The following is a 15,382-nucleotide window of genomic DNA, read 5'->3' on the forward strand; positions in this document are numbered from 1 at the left end:
TCAACGTGAGTCGAAGTGCAATCAAAACATTTAATCATAATTAAAAAGGAAAAGGCACAATGCACACATAGGTTAGGCTACTATTGTGAGCAAGCATTGTGATTTCATTTTCAATAAGTATTAACCCATTTATTTGTTTCTGTCTGCAAATCGTAGACCTAAAAGGCAGGCTATGTCATATGCAAAACGTAGCCAGCGTCGCTGTCGTCGTTATTGCTGCTTCAAATTCAGTAACCATACCTGCGAGATCAGGTTCGTGTGTTGTTTCAATTAAATAGAGTAGGCTATAGCCTATGCATGGGCAGAGAGGCACGGGGCAGTTATCTTTCAAAGGAAATGTACTTCCTAAATAGTTTACTACACTGTATAGAAATAGTCCTAACATATTGATCACCCATATTTCTCCGTCTGAAAATATTCCCACCCCTAAAAGGTAGGCTATAAAAATGGCTCTAGAGAAAGTGTAAGTCTCTCCATCTCTGCTTTCTTCAAACTAAATCTAGCATATTGGCTGATATAGCCCTGTAATACAGATAGCCTAATGTAAGGGCCATGTGAGAATCTCTGGTAATTTAAACTATTTGTTAAGTTATTTTTGCGCTTTTTACATTCTCTATATGGTGCAAAATTGCTGGCAAGTGAGCTGTATCACAAAAGCCTTAGGGACAAGTTCTTGCAGTAGCGGGTGGGAGTCGGACAGCGGGTGGTCCAGTGAAAGTTGCGCCCCTGATTTTTATTTATTTGTATACGAAGTGAAGCCCCTTCGAATTATTGTGGGCTCAGTGTGGTAGGCATTCCAGTACGTTAGATGGCGCTAAACAAACGTTTATAGCTACATTTCCTGGCTCAAGTTTGTCCATGCTCCTTTGCCATACCCGGCTAGGTTCAATGACATTCCGGCTTTCATAAGGAGAAATATCGAGGTTTGAATATATAAAAAGCTCAAAGAATGGCATTAACGTATGTTTTCAGATCAATCAGAACAGAGTTCTCAAAGGTAGGCAAGAAAAGGGTGCGCTGGCATCCAGCATTTTTTTTCTGGTTGTGCTTTCTGAAGCTGCTGTCAGCTGTTGATTTGAAGCTAGCTAGCTTCCAGTACCTAGCCTAGCTAACCACGTATGGGACAAGAAAGTTGAAGTATTCCAAATTCTGCAGCTAGCCTTTGAGTGTTGTTGGCAACATCACAGTGAATTGAAATATCTTCCTAGGACCAGAGGTCATCATGGACATTTGATTTGTACCTCTGTTTGCAATAAAGATGGCTTCACTGAAATGTAACGTTCGATAATCTAATTTCTTGTCCACCCCAGGTCTGCACCGTTCATCATGCACAGTCTTTACACACAGGATTTCCAGTTCTTGCTGCAGAGAAAGCTCTCCTTATGAAACTACGCAAAAGTACTGGCTACACATTCATTAACTGCAAAAAAGCATTGGAGAAATGTGATAATGACATCACAAAGGTAAACATTGCTTCTTTCAGTACAGCTTTGCCTGCTGAGCAGGGCAGGGATGGATGTATAAACTTGGCCCTGGAGAGGTGCAGGATTTGTTCCAGCCCAACAATAACAAATATGGTTTTAGTACTTTTCAATCTGGTGAGTTAGTGCTGGGTTGGAACAAAAGCACAATGCAGGCCTCCTGGATCAGGATTGGGCAGCTGCTGACATAAATGTAGTGTATATTTAGGATAGTGTGTGTAATGTTTTTCGCCAAACAAGGCAGAGAGCTGGTTACATGAGCAGGCCCAGAAAGAAGGCTGGAGCAAGGCCAGCAAGCTGGAGGGGAGGAGGGCCAAAGAGGGGCTGATCGGTCTGTTTGTAGGAGACAAAGCTGCAGTCATGGTAGAGGTAAGCAGATCTCATTCACTCAATGAGATCCTATCACTCATCCTTCTCGATGCAGTCTGCATACAATTTCAAGTTGAATAATACCTGCTTTGACAGTTATCTTCATTTGTTTAGTTTGATTAAAATGTATAAATTATCAGAAGTATTTGTATCTCAATGTACTCCATGTCTGTGTGTGTTGCAGGTGAACTGTGAGACAGACTTTGTTGCCCGTAATGAGAAGTTCCAGCAGCTGGTGAAGGATGTGGCGTTCGCCACCATGGCTCACCACAGCAGTAAAAACCAGGGCCAAACTGGATATGTGAAGGTATGACACATTACCACACCATCCCCCACTCAGTAGCCACATCACCCTAGTATACCTCTTGGAATACTTAAAACTGCATTTATCTTTGTTGGTTTCAGAGTCTCCTGGCAGCAGAGGACCTCTCGAAATTGAACTTGGGTGAAGGTGCTTCTCTGGCTGATCAGCTGGCCCTTACAATAGGTGAGTGAGTAATAAAAATAGCCATTTAATAATTTAGTAGACTCTTATCAATATTGAGATGCTCTCATTGAATTTGAGCTTTAATAACCTCTATCTGCAGCATTATTTCTTGCTTGGAAGCATTTGGAAATTGAAGACTGCTCTGTTAGTGAAGTTGTAATTTCCTGTCAGGTCGTCTGGGTGAGAACATGTCAGTGAGGCGGGCGGTGACGGTTGGCGTTCCTGCAGGCTGGCATATCGGCTCCTACATCCACGGTGGTGTGGCGGGCCAGTCTGATATGGCCATGGGGCGATACGGCGCCCTCGTGGTGTTCCAGGGGGGCAAGGATGGGGCGCAGGGCACCCTGGGGAGGAAGCTGGGCCAGCACGTAGTGGGAGAGGCCCCCGTATCCCTGGGCAACATGGATGACCTGCCCTGTGGGGATGCGGAGACGCGCCTGCTGCCCCAATCCTTCCTCCCTGACCCTAGTAGGACAGTGGCCCAGTACCTGACGGAGCAGGGGGCACGAGTTCTGGACTTTGTCCGCTTTCAGTGTGGGGAGGCGGGCAGTGATGGGGCACATTGAAGGGTAGAGGAGAGCATCTCAGAGACCTTACAGGTCATGTTTTATCTGCCTTTTATTTGTTTCTTAATTAGGCCAAAGTGCAGACTGTTATTTGATGTCATCCAAATGCATTCAAACAATTTCAATGTCTCATGTTTTCATGCCTTGTGTGATAAGCTTAATATATGTGTACCAAAATGACATATGCTGCAGGATGAAGGAACTGAATCACCCCAACAATAAAGATATTTTAAACTGTAGATTACCATGTTTTCTGTACATTTATATCTCACTTATTTGTCATATGATAACTCTAGCTACAGTTTGTATATTCGTACCACACGATGGCGCACTTGTTCAATCATACAAATGGTTTATATGGCTGACTCGTATGATCGTCCACATGAAAGCTTCAATGGAATTGGCTACCATAATTTCTGTTTTTCCACCACCACAGCATACATACACCAATATTTATTTACTCGCTTTTAAAGAACAGTCAGAATTCCAATAAACTCACGTTTGGACTGTTTTGTTGCACCTTTCTTCCAGAATTACGGTAAGTAATCCGAAAAGCCAACGCCTGCCAGATGTGATTGGTTTGTACAGTGCATGAATTAAGGATGACGTCATGAGCATAGTTTTCTTAACGTTCGCGTCTATCCGTCTACATTCCCTTGACCTCCGCCCGTTGACAGGATTCAAACCAAGCCCAGAAATGGTAAATGCATTTGCTTTGTTACGTTTTAAAGAGTTTTGTATGTGACGTGCTGTGTAGACTGTTAGCCTAACAAAATGTCGTTTTAAATTCGTGTAGACAAAGCCAGTTAGCTAGCTAATCCAACGAAGACGTTTCACTGCTGGATTATCAAACCATGGCTGGCCAATGTTAACGTTAGCTGGTTAATGTAGTTATCTAACTAGSTACTTGTTCTCTTCATCTTCGATAATCATATTCATTTGTTTTCCCTTTTCATTCTTGCCGTACCTTTTAACCAGTCTGACTTCTCAGAAGACCAGATCATTGGTGAGTTTCAATCAGTTTTGTGACGGTAACGTTATTTGAAGGCTAACTAGCTACTGTAAAATGTTAGCTAGTTGCTAGTCTATCCCCTTGCTTCATCTGTGTCATTCATTGTGGAATAGCTCTACTTCTTTCCTGTCCCCCTTGTTGTGAGAAGCAGTTTCCCTGCTGACAAGTTGATATAAACTGGAGTTTATGGTGAGTTTTTTTGGGGGGGGACGGACCAGGTTTTGTTTTTTCTAACCGTTTTGGGAAGACCTTGCATTATTAGAGGCGTTGTCGTCTGACATGCACACATCAACGAATGGTGGTATACGATTACAAAAATATTGATTCACGGTTGTCTATTATTGGCGCAGTCAATCCCCTCCTTTGATCCCCACATAGCGGTTTGATTGAATGGTGTTTCATCAAATTAATGTTTTGTGTTGAATGTTACTGACCAACTAATTTTGCACTAAGTTATGTGCCTGGTATTTTTATGCATGCAGAACAAAGTAAAGGGACACGTCAAGACATTATGGCTAGTCATTATACGACCTGAGTGTTCAAAAGCCAGGCTACTTTGATGAGTTGCCGTTTAGTAATTCCATTTTAAAGTAGTTTTTTTGCCAACACCAATTTTGGTATTATTTATCTGTTCCGTTTATTGTTGTGTGATGTCTAGTTCGGCTACCTAGCTACGTGGTTAATTTAGTAGAGGAAACCGGAAGTTCTCAATTCTGGAACGTGAATTCATTCGTTCCCGATGCCAGAACTGTATCAAATGTCTAGATATATTATAGTGAAAATCAGGCCACTATATTGTCATTTGTTCCCAGTTCTTCACTGGTGTTGACTCGTATACATTGTGTAAACAAAAGGAAATGACTAAACCACTTATTAAAGAGTTGTACGRCTCAAAGGCGTGGCCGAATTAAACCTCAGACATGCTGTTCTTTGAAATTAAGTTGGCGAAGCATAATGTAACCATTTAGCAAGAATATATGTAGCGACATAGTGTTACTGTAGGCTACTCATCGATTGCCTGTGCCTTTTTCCTTTACTCAATCAATGGCATTTTTAGGAGTTTAGTTTCGCAGTTGCTAGATTTCCTTTGCGCTCGTTTGGTTGATAGATTACACCACCAGCGCTTGCTGCCAATGCCATATATGGGTAAATGAGTGGCTGCTGTGTAGTTTCAGATGGGCCATCTCAGGATGCGCAGCATACCAGCGATGGAAGGCAAGCACCATAACAATGGCCCTGGGAAATGACCCTTATGTCAGAAAGCATTCCAATAGAGGCCACCCCATTTACTGTAGATTACACATAATCAAAGAAACAGCAAAACAAAAAATCTTTGGATTCTCTTTCTTGACCATTTTTATGGGTGGGTGGTAAACCAAAACACATACACACTCAATCCAGCTCAGTGCTTTTTTTTCTTGCTTTTTTACGCTTTTCCTCTCCCCGTCTGTCAGAGTTCAAGGAGGCCTTCCTGCTGTTTGACAGGACGGGCGATGGGAAGATCAGCTACAGCCAGTGTGGTGATGTCATGCGGGCCCTTGGCCAGAACCCCGTCAACGCTGAGGTCCTCAAGGTCCTGGGCAACCCCAAGTCAGAAGGTCAGCCCTACTTCTAGATGCTTACTGAACATTGACCATTAGTATCTATTGGCTGGATCAAATTTATAGAAGTATTACACACATTTGTTAACATTAGTAAGATTTTATTCCGGCGTGGCATCGTCTTGTGTTCAGCTAGATTTAGGCCTATCCTCCAAAGCTTAGGGCTGGGTGTGTTTTTAGGCCTGTTGCTGTTTGTAGTCAACCACTTAACCAAACCAGTTTGACTAATTAGTATCCGGTTAGGTGGAAGATGTCAGTTAATGTGCTTAATCATCCAAGGATAAAACTGACGAAACAGAATGTTCTTCTGGGTATGAAATTCCCATCCTATGGAGTGTGAACTTATCCTTGTGTGTAATCTGCAATTGTCAAGTACCACAGATGTTCTGTGTTGTAGTCACGCAGCCTGTCACTTGTCAGCTAGGGAACAGGGGCGTTGTGTGGGGTCCTGTTCTTACGTGTGTTAATTACACACATAATAGATGCAGCTCATGTCAACAGGATCTGATAACGTAAAGCTGATTATCAATTTATCGAGAAACGCAAGTTTACCACTAATTAGGAATTAATAAGGTTTGTAGATTTGTTCAGATTTTTTACAAAATTCAAAATCACATCGAAAGTTTATTGGTCATGTACACAGATTTGCAGGTGTTATAGCGTTCCCACAAAGTTAGGCTACACATAGTAGGAATTCTTATCAAAGCTCTCKTTTTTTTAATAAATACATTCCAAGCCATTATTTTTAGTCTCAGTATGTGGGCCTAGACGTAGATCTTTCATATAAGTTATTCTCTCTGTTTATAGCAAAGTAATAGTAGTTTCTATTAATAGTATCTAGTAATAGTTTGTTTCACTCCCCAGAAATGAACCACAAAATGCTTGACTTTGAGCAGTTCCTGCCCATGCTCCAGGCCATCGCTAAGAACAAGGACCAGGGCTCCTTTGAGGACTTTGTGGAGGGTCTGCGTGTTTTTGACAAGGAGGGCAACGGCACAGTGATGGGCGCTGAGCTGCGCCACGTCCTCACAACGCTCGGTAAGACCTCAGAACGATCTTATAAAGCTTTCATGAAGCATTTGTAAGTGCTGTCACTGGCTAGGTTTACATCTCTCCTTATGAAAAGATATAGAACTGCACCGTCTGTTTATTTCTCTTGTATTATTGAATGGTTTATATTACAGTATATAAGCCAACAGTTTATTTCTTGTACTTGAGAGCTCAACTTCAGCTTAAAGAGCAACTGCCCCTAAAAAACTAATTTCCCATTTAGAAACATCCTATGTGGCATTGATATGAGTCAGAAACATTTATTCTACTGTTAAAATTGATTACAAATTGTAAATAGGATAACTTTGGTCATAAAGTCAGTTTTGTCCAAAACAGAGTTTGAGACGTGAGGTCATCACTGCGTCACAACGTAAATACAGGTTGTGTTTTTCAACCCTGCTGGCCGCACACAAGTAATCCTCAATTTGGAGTGCAGCTGCATGGGACCCGATCATAATGCATGTGGTAAATTTGGGTTAACTTTGGATATCCCTATGGGGATAGTTAAGATCTGTAAATTACACAATGTACATGGGACAATATGTTAAAATTACAATAACGCCAAATTTCAATGACTTAACCTCAAACCAACTATAAATTGTAGAAATTCAAATACAAATATTGCAAGCATTTAATGAGAACCTAAAAGGTGTGTAACATGAAAATAGTCTAATTTATATTGTGTAATGTATTGACGGTCCCTAACAAGCCCCGGAGATAGGCTATCCAAAGTCAAACAAATTTTGCCCTAGTTGCACACCAGCTGGCTGAAGCTAATTGGAAAAATAATTTGGCCAACTCTTCCCACCTGCAAACGCACACACACACGCACGAGACACTCACATCAAACCCGCACCCTGAAACCAGCTCCTGTTTGAATTCAGTCATAGCATTTCTTAATGAACCACATTTTAAAACGAGGCCAAATCAGGMAGTGCATTCGCCGTTTGACACTCCAGACAAACAGTACTGCAACCTGCCATGTGACGATGTTGGAGACATAAACCATTGACATTCAGCTCTTGACGGTTTTACCTGAATTGAATTTGGATCAAGAGAAACGTTTGATCCACACAGTCCTGATAGTTTACCTCTTCTCCTTATCAACCACACCTGACTGTTGTACCAAAGGTCTTCATTGTCACTAATCAGTAATCACCTCTTAAACTAGTGACTCAATGCCCTACTGTATCCATATTGATACACTTAATTTGCATCCTGGACATCTTTCTTGTCAGTAAGGCGATTGGGCAACACAAATGACAAGATGTGGCTTTGTTGAGTCTCCCTGGTTAACTGTGTCAGTATCCCTCTGGGGATGTCTGCTTGGTAGTGTAGGGATTGACATTTAAGGGTTGCAAGTCAATCAATCAAGTTTATTTTATATAGCCCTTCGTACATCAGCTAATATCTCGAAGTGCTGTACAGAAACCCAGCCTAAAACCCCAAACAGTAAGCAATGCAGGTGTAGAAGCACGTGGCTAGGAAAAACTCCCTAGAAAGGCCAAAACCTAGGAAGAAACCTAGAGAGGAACCAGGCTATGAGGGGTGGCCAGTCCTCTTCTGGCTGTGCCGGGTGGAGATTATAACAGAACATGGCCAAAATGTTCATAAATGACAAGCATGGTCAAATAATAATCAGGAATAAATGTCAGTTGGCTTTTCATAGACGATCATTAAGAGTTGAAGCACGGTGAAAACAGCAGGTCTGGGACAGGTAGGGGTTCCTTAACCGCAGGCAGAACAGTTGAAACTGGAACAGCAGCAAGGCCAGGTGGACTGGGGACAGCAAGGAGTCACTCTTCTGGCTGTGCCGGGTGGAGATTATAACAGAACATGGCCAAAATGTTCATAAATGACAAGCATGGTCAAATAATAATCAGGAATAAATGTCAGTTGGCTTTTCATAGACGATCATTAAGAGTTGAAGCACGGTGAAAACAGCAGGTCTGGGACAGGTAGGGGTTCCTTAACCGCAGGCAGAACAGTTGAAACTGGAACAGCAGCAAGGCCAGGTGGACTGGGGACAGCAAGGAGTCATCATGCCCGGTAGTCCTGACGTATGGTCCTAGGGCTCAGGTCCTCCGAGAGAGAGAAAGAAAGAGAGAAGGAGAGYATTAGAGAGAGCATACTTAAATTCACACAGGACACTGGATAAGACAGGAGAAGTACTCCAGATATAACCAACTGACCCTAGCCCCCCGACACAAACTACTACAGCATAAATACTGGAGGCTGAGACAGGAGGGGTCAGGAGACACTGTGACCCCATCCGATGATACCCCCGGACAGGGCCAAACAGGAAGGATATAACCCCACCCACTTTGCCAAAGCACAGCCCCCGCACCACTAGAGGGATATCTTCAACCACAAACTTACCATCCTGAGACAAGGCCGAGTATAGCACACAAAGATCTCCACCACAGCACAAACCAAGGGGGGGCGCCAACCCAGACAGGAAGATCACGTCAGTAACTCAACCCACTCAAGTGACGCACCCCTCCTAGGGACGGCATGAAAGAGCACCAGTAAGCCAGTGACTCAGCCCCTGTAATAGGGTTAGAGGTAGAGAATCCCAGTGGAGAGAGGGGTGCTTGGCAGTCATTAAAGTTAAACCTGCGCCGAGGTTGCCTCATTGAGCAGGTGAAAAAGTGAAAACAACCGAACTGCAAATAATTCCTGTAGCCTAAAACTAATCTTTCTGGTTCCCACCATCACTTTTTTATGGAAATGGATGTTGGGTAAGTTGAGCCTGCTCTGAGTTATAATTATAKTTTTTTTTTTTACTGATAACAACCAAAATACAAAGAATTCCAGTCCTGAGCATTCTGATTTCTCTCCTATGTGTAGATGAAAGGRAGGCAATAAATGTAAATAGCTAATTTGCCTGAAAATGTAAGTAATCGGAAGAGGGGGGACCCAAAAATACTCCTGACTTGTCTTTCAGACTTTGTCAATCCGTCTAGTGACTTTTACCTTTGTAGAATGAAAGGAAAGATGGGATTCCCTTGCTGTACACTGTCTTTTTGTCTATCTGTTATGAGAATGTAAAAGAGCATTTCATTTGTGTTGCAGGTGAGAAAATGACAGAAGAGGAGGTGGAGACTCTGCTAGCAGGACACGAAGATGCCAACGGCTGCATCAACTACGAAGGTAAAGCAGAGTGGTGAACTAGATGGATATGATGGCTGTAAAGAGAACACTGAACCTCGTTCTGTACTGTAGAATATATTACAATGCTTGAGGAATTACCGTTTCCCATAGTGTTTGAATGATAAGACATGAATTGTAACAAAATACAATAACGAAATACAATTGTCTTGAATGGGATGTACATGTGTTTTGTGCCACGTAAACACAAAACCCTATGATTATTAAGAAGGATTAGGCGTATGACTGGCTGGAGGTTGTATTATTGGATTTCAGGTGTGTGTGTGTGTCCCTTGTGTTGTCCCTTCACTGACCTCCCTGTTCCTCTCCCACAGTCTTTGTCCGCCACATCATGTCCGGCTGAGCGGCGAGTACGAGCAGACCCCCTAAAGCCCCCCCCCCCCCCCCCCATGTTGTCTCCTACTCCAGCAGTGGGCTCTCACCTGCTCTGGGAGACTTGTGTGTAGGGGGGAGGGGGCCCTCTTGTCAGCCCATCACTGCACAGAATGCTCCTACTCCTAGCTACTGATACCACACATATAGCCAGTAGTTCACTAGCAGTTTTACTTTTTAATGTTTTTAAAATGATACTTGGTTGGGGTTGTGTGGGGGGACCGGGTGCTCCTAGTCTAACACACTTGTTTAATAAGTGGCAGGCTGTTGTAGAGATGCAGAGTAAAAGCTATGATACTAATAGAGTAGGATATCGCTCTGTGCCATGATGGTGTTGTCAGAGGCTGCTGGGTTCCTGTGGTTTGAATTTATGGTCTCTGTTCTCTAACTTTCTATCTTGCAGGGCCCTTCTCCTGCCCAGCTCCCTCGCCTCTCTCTCCCTCCCCTGGCTGTAGCCTGCATGTAGCGTCTCTGCATGTGTCTAGGTGGCTCCTCTAAATTACCCCCATGGACACTGACTCTCCAACTGGAGGAGGGCAGGACACTGACTGGGGGAGGGGGGGGGGTCTGTTAGCTAGACTAGAGGGGTGACAGGTCAACTCCGAATGTAGGGGAGAGAGGGGTTTAGATAAAGTGGTGTGCAATAATAAGGATTTCTTAATGGTTGAATTATCGTCTCCTACTATAATGATTTCCAACTATTGCAGTGAGTAGCTCCATTTCCTTGGCTGGTGACTTCTGTTCCCTTGTCCTTAAGGAAGCTGCTGCTGGTACTGTAGGCGTGCAAGAACATTGATTTATTTTTCCCCCTGCCTTTCTGCCAGATCCATCGCTGCTCCTTCCTCACAGCTGTCCTTGTTCTCCTCTGTTAGAACAGCCCAAATAAAGAGGGGGTGGTTGCTAATCCTAACACATTCCAGGTTCTGAGGCCTGGCTGAGCAAACCCTTGGCTGTTCTGGCTCGCTAGGAGATAGTTTCTCTCTGAGTCCCTCCCTCTACAGTCCCCCCCCCCCCCCCCCTCNCGCTCCTGCCTCTAATGCTCAACCTTTAATGCTGATTCTCTCTTCTGTCTGACTGACACATGGAGTCTCTGTGGATCAGAATCAGGCTTCAGCATCCAGCTGAGAGCAGTGCTCATGTTGGGGAGGAAAACACCTAGAGAACCATGTGGGAGCATGTCACTTACAGTGCATTCGGAAAGTATTCAGACTCCTTGACTTTTTCCACAATTTGTTACGTTACAGCCTTATTTTGTTTCCTCCTCAATCTACACACAATAGCCCATAATGACAAAGCAAAAACAGGTTTTTATATTGTGCAAATTTAGAAAGTAAAACTAATCACATTTACATATGGTGTCAGTACTTTGTTGAAGTTCCTTTGGCAGCAATTACAGCTTTGAGTCTTCTTGGGTATGACGCTACAAGCTTGGCACACCTGGAGAGTTGGTTGTCCTTCTGGAAGGTTCTCTCATTTCCACAAAGGAACTCCGGACCTCTGTCAGAGTGACCATTGGGTTCTTGGTCACCTCCCTGACCAAGGATCTTCTCCCCCAATTGCTCAGTTTGGCCAGGTGGCCAGCTCTAGGAAGAGTCTTGGTGGTTTCAAACTTCTTCCATTTAAGAATGGAGGCCACTGTGTTCTTGGGGACCTTCAATGCTGCATAAATGTTTTGGTTCCTTTCTCCAGATCTGTTGCTTGACACAATCCTGTCTTTGAGCTTTACGGACAATTCCTTTGACCTCATGGCTTAGTTTTTGCGCTGACATGCACTGTCAACTGTGGGATCTTATAGACAAGTGTGTGCCTTTCCAAATCATGTCATATCAATTGAATTTACCACAGGTGGACTCCAATCAAGTTATAGAAACATCTCAAGGATGATCAATGGAAACAGGATGCACCTGAGCTCAATTTTGAATCTCATAGCGAAGGGTCTGAATTCTTATGTGAAATATTTTTGTTGTATTCTTTTTATAAATTTGTTAATATTTCTAAACTTGTTTTRGCTTTGTCATTTATAGGATATTGTGTGTAGATTGATGAGGGAAAAACATTTATTTAATACATTTTAGAATATGGCTGTAACGTAACAAAAAGGGAAGGCGTCTGAATACTTTACGAATGCACTGTACCTCTCCGTTGATTCATTTTCATTTCTCATTGTGATTTTTAAATATATAGGTGTCTGTAGACTGTGACATCCTTTGAGTGTGCTTTGAAAATGACAGCTTGGTGGGATAATGCTTAGGAAGGCTTTTGGTCAAATTTCTTTGCATGTAATAGCCCCTCCATAAATTATTCTCGGATACCCAAGCCATTTCATATTGAACCATTCAGTAATGAGTCACAGTATGAAGTCATAAGGAAAATAAGGCCCTCAATCTTGATGGTGAGTCTGGGGCTATTTGGGAGAGATGGGAGGCTATAGCACTGCTGGCAGATGCTGGAGGTGGGGTTTGCTCTAGGCTCTTCTCAGACACTGATGACCAAGCATGCTGCTGATGTTCTTTCTTCTTCTCTCCCTCAGAACTTGTCCGGATGGTGATGAGTGGTTGAAGATTAAGAACACATCCGGATCATTTTATTCCCAAATGTTTTTTCTTCTTCTATTATATACGTAACGTCTGTCTCGCCCCCATCTACTGTGTCATTCCCCACCCAACTCTTGTTTGCCCTCGTTTTGTCATATTTTTTGTATTTTCTTTCAGAAGTGCCTTTTCTGTGTCTGAGTTGAAGAGCCCCTTTTCATTTCACTTCAAAATATCATCCAACCACGGAGGCGCATGCTATCATGCCTGGCTCGTGGACAGAATCGGCAATAACATTCCCTTGATTATTCCATACATTCCCATCACCCACCCTGTCATTCAACCCTTGTCAGCCCCACCACCAAATAGCTGTGTTTTTATACGGAGGAGATGCATGTTCATTGGCTGAGACCATGCTGTAATGTGGGTTTTACCAGGCCAACCAACCAATCATGAAATTACAGATTTACTGTCATGTATATGTTATAACGAACGGTATTTAATAAAAATCCCCAGTTTCTGAAAGTAATGTATTTTTTCTTTCTTTTTTAAAATAAAACAATGGTGGAGATGTTTTGAAGCACCATTCTTAAATTAGGTTAAGAGTCAGTGTAATTCTAATAAAGCAGCAGTGCAGTAATATACAAATGGATACATCATGTACTGGACAATTTTGGTCTAGTGTCCAGGATGGGCTGGATACCTAGCTATACATCTGGGATGGCTAAGAGGATGCATGTTTTGAGTTGACACCATGTAATGCAATCTAGGAAGTGGTATTCAAGTAGCAGAGTTTAACAGTTTGATAATTTAAGTGAACAAACTTCTCTGATAGCTTTCTCTCATAAATGTAAAGGTGATTTGATTATTTTTCAACAAAACTGTATAGGGCCTTAATTCTTTGCTTAATGTAAGGCCTACTCAACTTTGTCWTAGTATCTTTTTTGCAGTAGTCCTTTATGGTAAGATGTATGTTCTATTGCAGTGGCCCTGTATGGTTCTCTATGATGTAGTTCCAGTACTTACACCAGCCCTTGTATGGTAATGCAGGTATGAGTCTATTTGCTCTGAGGCAGTAGGCCCTGTATGGTAAAGTGAGATATTTTCCCGCTGGATTGTTTGTGGTCTCTGCAGTTTCTGTTTAGTACTAGGTGATAGTTCAGTGGAAAATTAGAAATGTACAGTATGTTCAGGATGCAGCAGTCTCATGCATAGAGAGGAGAGGGGGGGGGGGGGAACTAAGACAACACACACAGCCTGCCCTCTTGTGGTGCCTGCAGTGCAGACACTGACTTTAGGATTATTTCCATAGGCCTAATGTCACATGAAAAAAGTGAAAGATCCTCATCTGTCTAACTTTATATAAAAGTTATGTAAAGAAATAGACATGTAATAGTTCTCAAATGTGGGGGTCAAAATGATTGAAATCCCTTTTTTCAATACCTCACCTTGCGAGGATAACGACACTGAGCCTTTTCCTAAAACGTTTTATGAGATTGGAGAACACACTGGGAGAGATATTAGACCTTCTCAGTCGCCGGACTTGAACCCCATTGCAAACCTGTGGTTTGAATTGAAGAGGGCATTCCATAAGCACAGACCAAGGATCTGGAAAGATTCTGTAAAGAGAAATGGTCTAAGATCCCTCCCAATGTGTTCTCCAATCTCAAACATTTCAGAAAAAGGCACAGTGCTGTTATCCTTGTAAGGTGAGGTATTGAAAGCAGGTGTCAATAATTTTGACCCCTGATTTAAAAAAWATATATATTACTTGTTAAAGGACCAATGCAGCGGTTTCTAACTCGATATCAAATCATGTATGGGTAACAATGAAGTAAGTACCTTACTGTGATTGTTTTCAATTAAATGGTCAAAAGGAAACACAAATAGCTTCTTAGCTAAGAGCAATTTCTCAAGCAAGAATTTTGCAAGTCTAACAGATGTAGTAACTCGCTTGCGTTGTGTATTTAAAGAAAGGACTGGCCAGCCAGCGATCCCAGTTGATGGTGTTTATTCTGACGATAAGACACGTAGAAACACATTAGATGTGCAGGACAACAGTATGTTGATGACAGTATATTTGTGATTCGTCGCTTGCATGTCAATATCAGACTGGGTATTTTGTAAACATAACAAGGACAAAAATAGTACAAAATACAATAAATGTAAGTGTCTGACGATAGACAAAAGGAAGCACATTAGATGTGCAGGACAACAGTATGTTGATGGTTGTAGATTCGTAATTCATCTGTTAGCATGGAAATAACTGTTAATTAGCAGGGAGCTAATTTGACAATTAGAATTAGAGCATGCTAGCTAACTCGCGCTTTTTAGCAATTACGTACAAAAGCACATGCCCAAATGCCCCCAATATCTAACAGGTACCGTACACATATACACCGAGTATACAAACTATTAGGAATACCTGCTCTTTCCATGACAGACTGACCAGGTGAAAGCTATAATCCCTTATTGATGGCACTTGTTAAATCCACTTCGATCAGTGTAGATGAAGGGGAGGAGACAATCTAGAGACAATTGAGATATGGATTGTGTATATGTGCCATTCAGAGGGTGAATGGGCAAGACAAAAAATGGAAGTGTCTTTGAACAGGGTATGGTAGTAGGTGCCAGGTACCCCGGTTTGAATGTGTCAAGAACTGCAACGCTGCAGGGTTTTTCACACAACAGTTTCCCATGTGTATCAAGGATGGCCTACCACCAAAAAGACATCCAGCCAAC

At 42.5% G+C, this 15,382-nt stretch overlaps 2 protein-coding genes across 3 annotated transcripts; both read left to right on the plus strand.

The window, feature by feature from the left end:
- Positions 1 to 855: 855 nt before the first annotated feature.
- Positions 856 to 3,142, plus strand: tsfm (Ts translation elongation factor, mitochondrial). Its single transcript, XM_023991800.2, has 6 exons — positions 856 to 997; positions 1,311 to 1,463; positions 1,722 to 1,850; positions 2,035 to 2,157; positions 2,256 to 2,337; positions 2,509 to 3,142. Exons 1-6 carry the CDS (start codon positions 950 to 952, stop codon positions 2,901 to 2,903), a joined length of 930 nt encoding a protein of 309 aa, XP_023847568.1. The 5' UTR covers positions 856 to 949; the 3' UTR covers positions 2,904 to 3,142.
- Positions 3,143 to 3,475: 333 nt separating this feature from the next.
- On the plus strand, positions 3,476 to 13,165 carry myl6 (myosin, light chain 6, alkali, smooth muscle and non-muscle). Of its 2 annotated transcripts, XM_023991818.2 has the most exons (7): positions 3,499 to 3,603; positions 3,882 to 3,909; positions 5,370 to 5,513; positions 6,381 to 6,554; positions 9,642 to 9,719; positions 10,052 to 10,087; positions 12,640 to 13,165. In XM_023991818.2, exons 1-6 carry the CDS (start codon positions 3,514 to 3,516, stop codon positions 10,078 to 10,080), a joined length of 543 nt encoding a protein of 180 aa, XP_023847586.1. In that variant the 5' UTR covers positions 3,499 to 3,513; the 3' UTR covers positions 10,081 to 10,087; positions 12,640 to 13,165. The 2 variants fall into 2 exon arrangements, with proteins under 2 accessions (XP_023847578.1, XP_023847586.1); XM_023991810.2 differs by lacking the exon at positions 10,052 to 10,087 and having other exon boundaries at positions 3,476 to 3,603.
- The last annotated feature ends 2,217 nt before the right edge of the window (positions 13,166 to 15,382 follow it).

The sequence above is a fragment of the Salvelinus sp. IW2-2015 genome, linkage group LG1, assembly GCF_002910315.2.
Source record: "Salvelinus sp. IW2-2015 linkage group LG1, ASM291031v2, whole genome shotgun sequence".
Lineage (NCBI taxonomy): Eukaryota > Metazoa > Chordata > Actinopteri > Salmoniformes > Salmonidae > Salvelinus > Salvelinus sp. IW2-2015.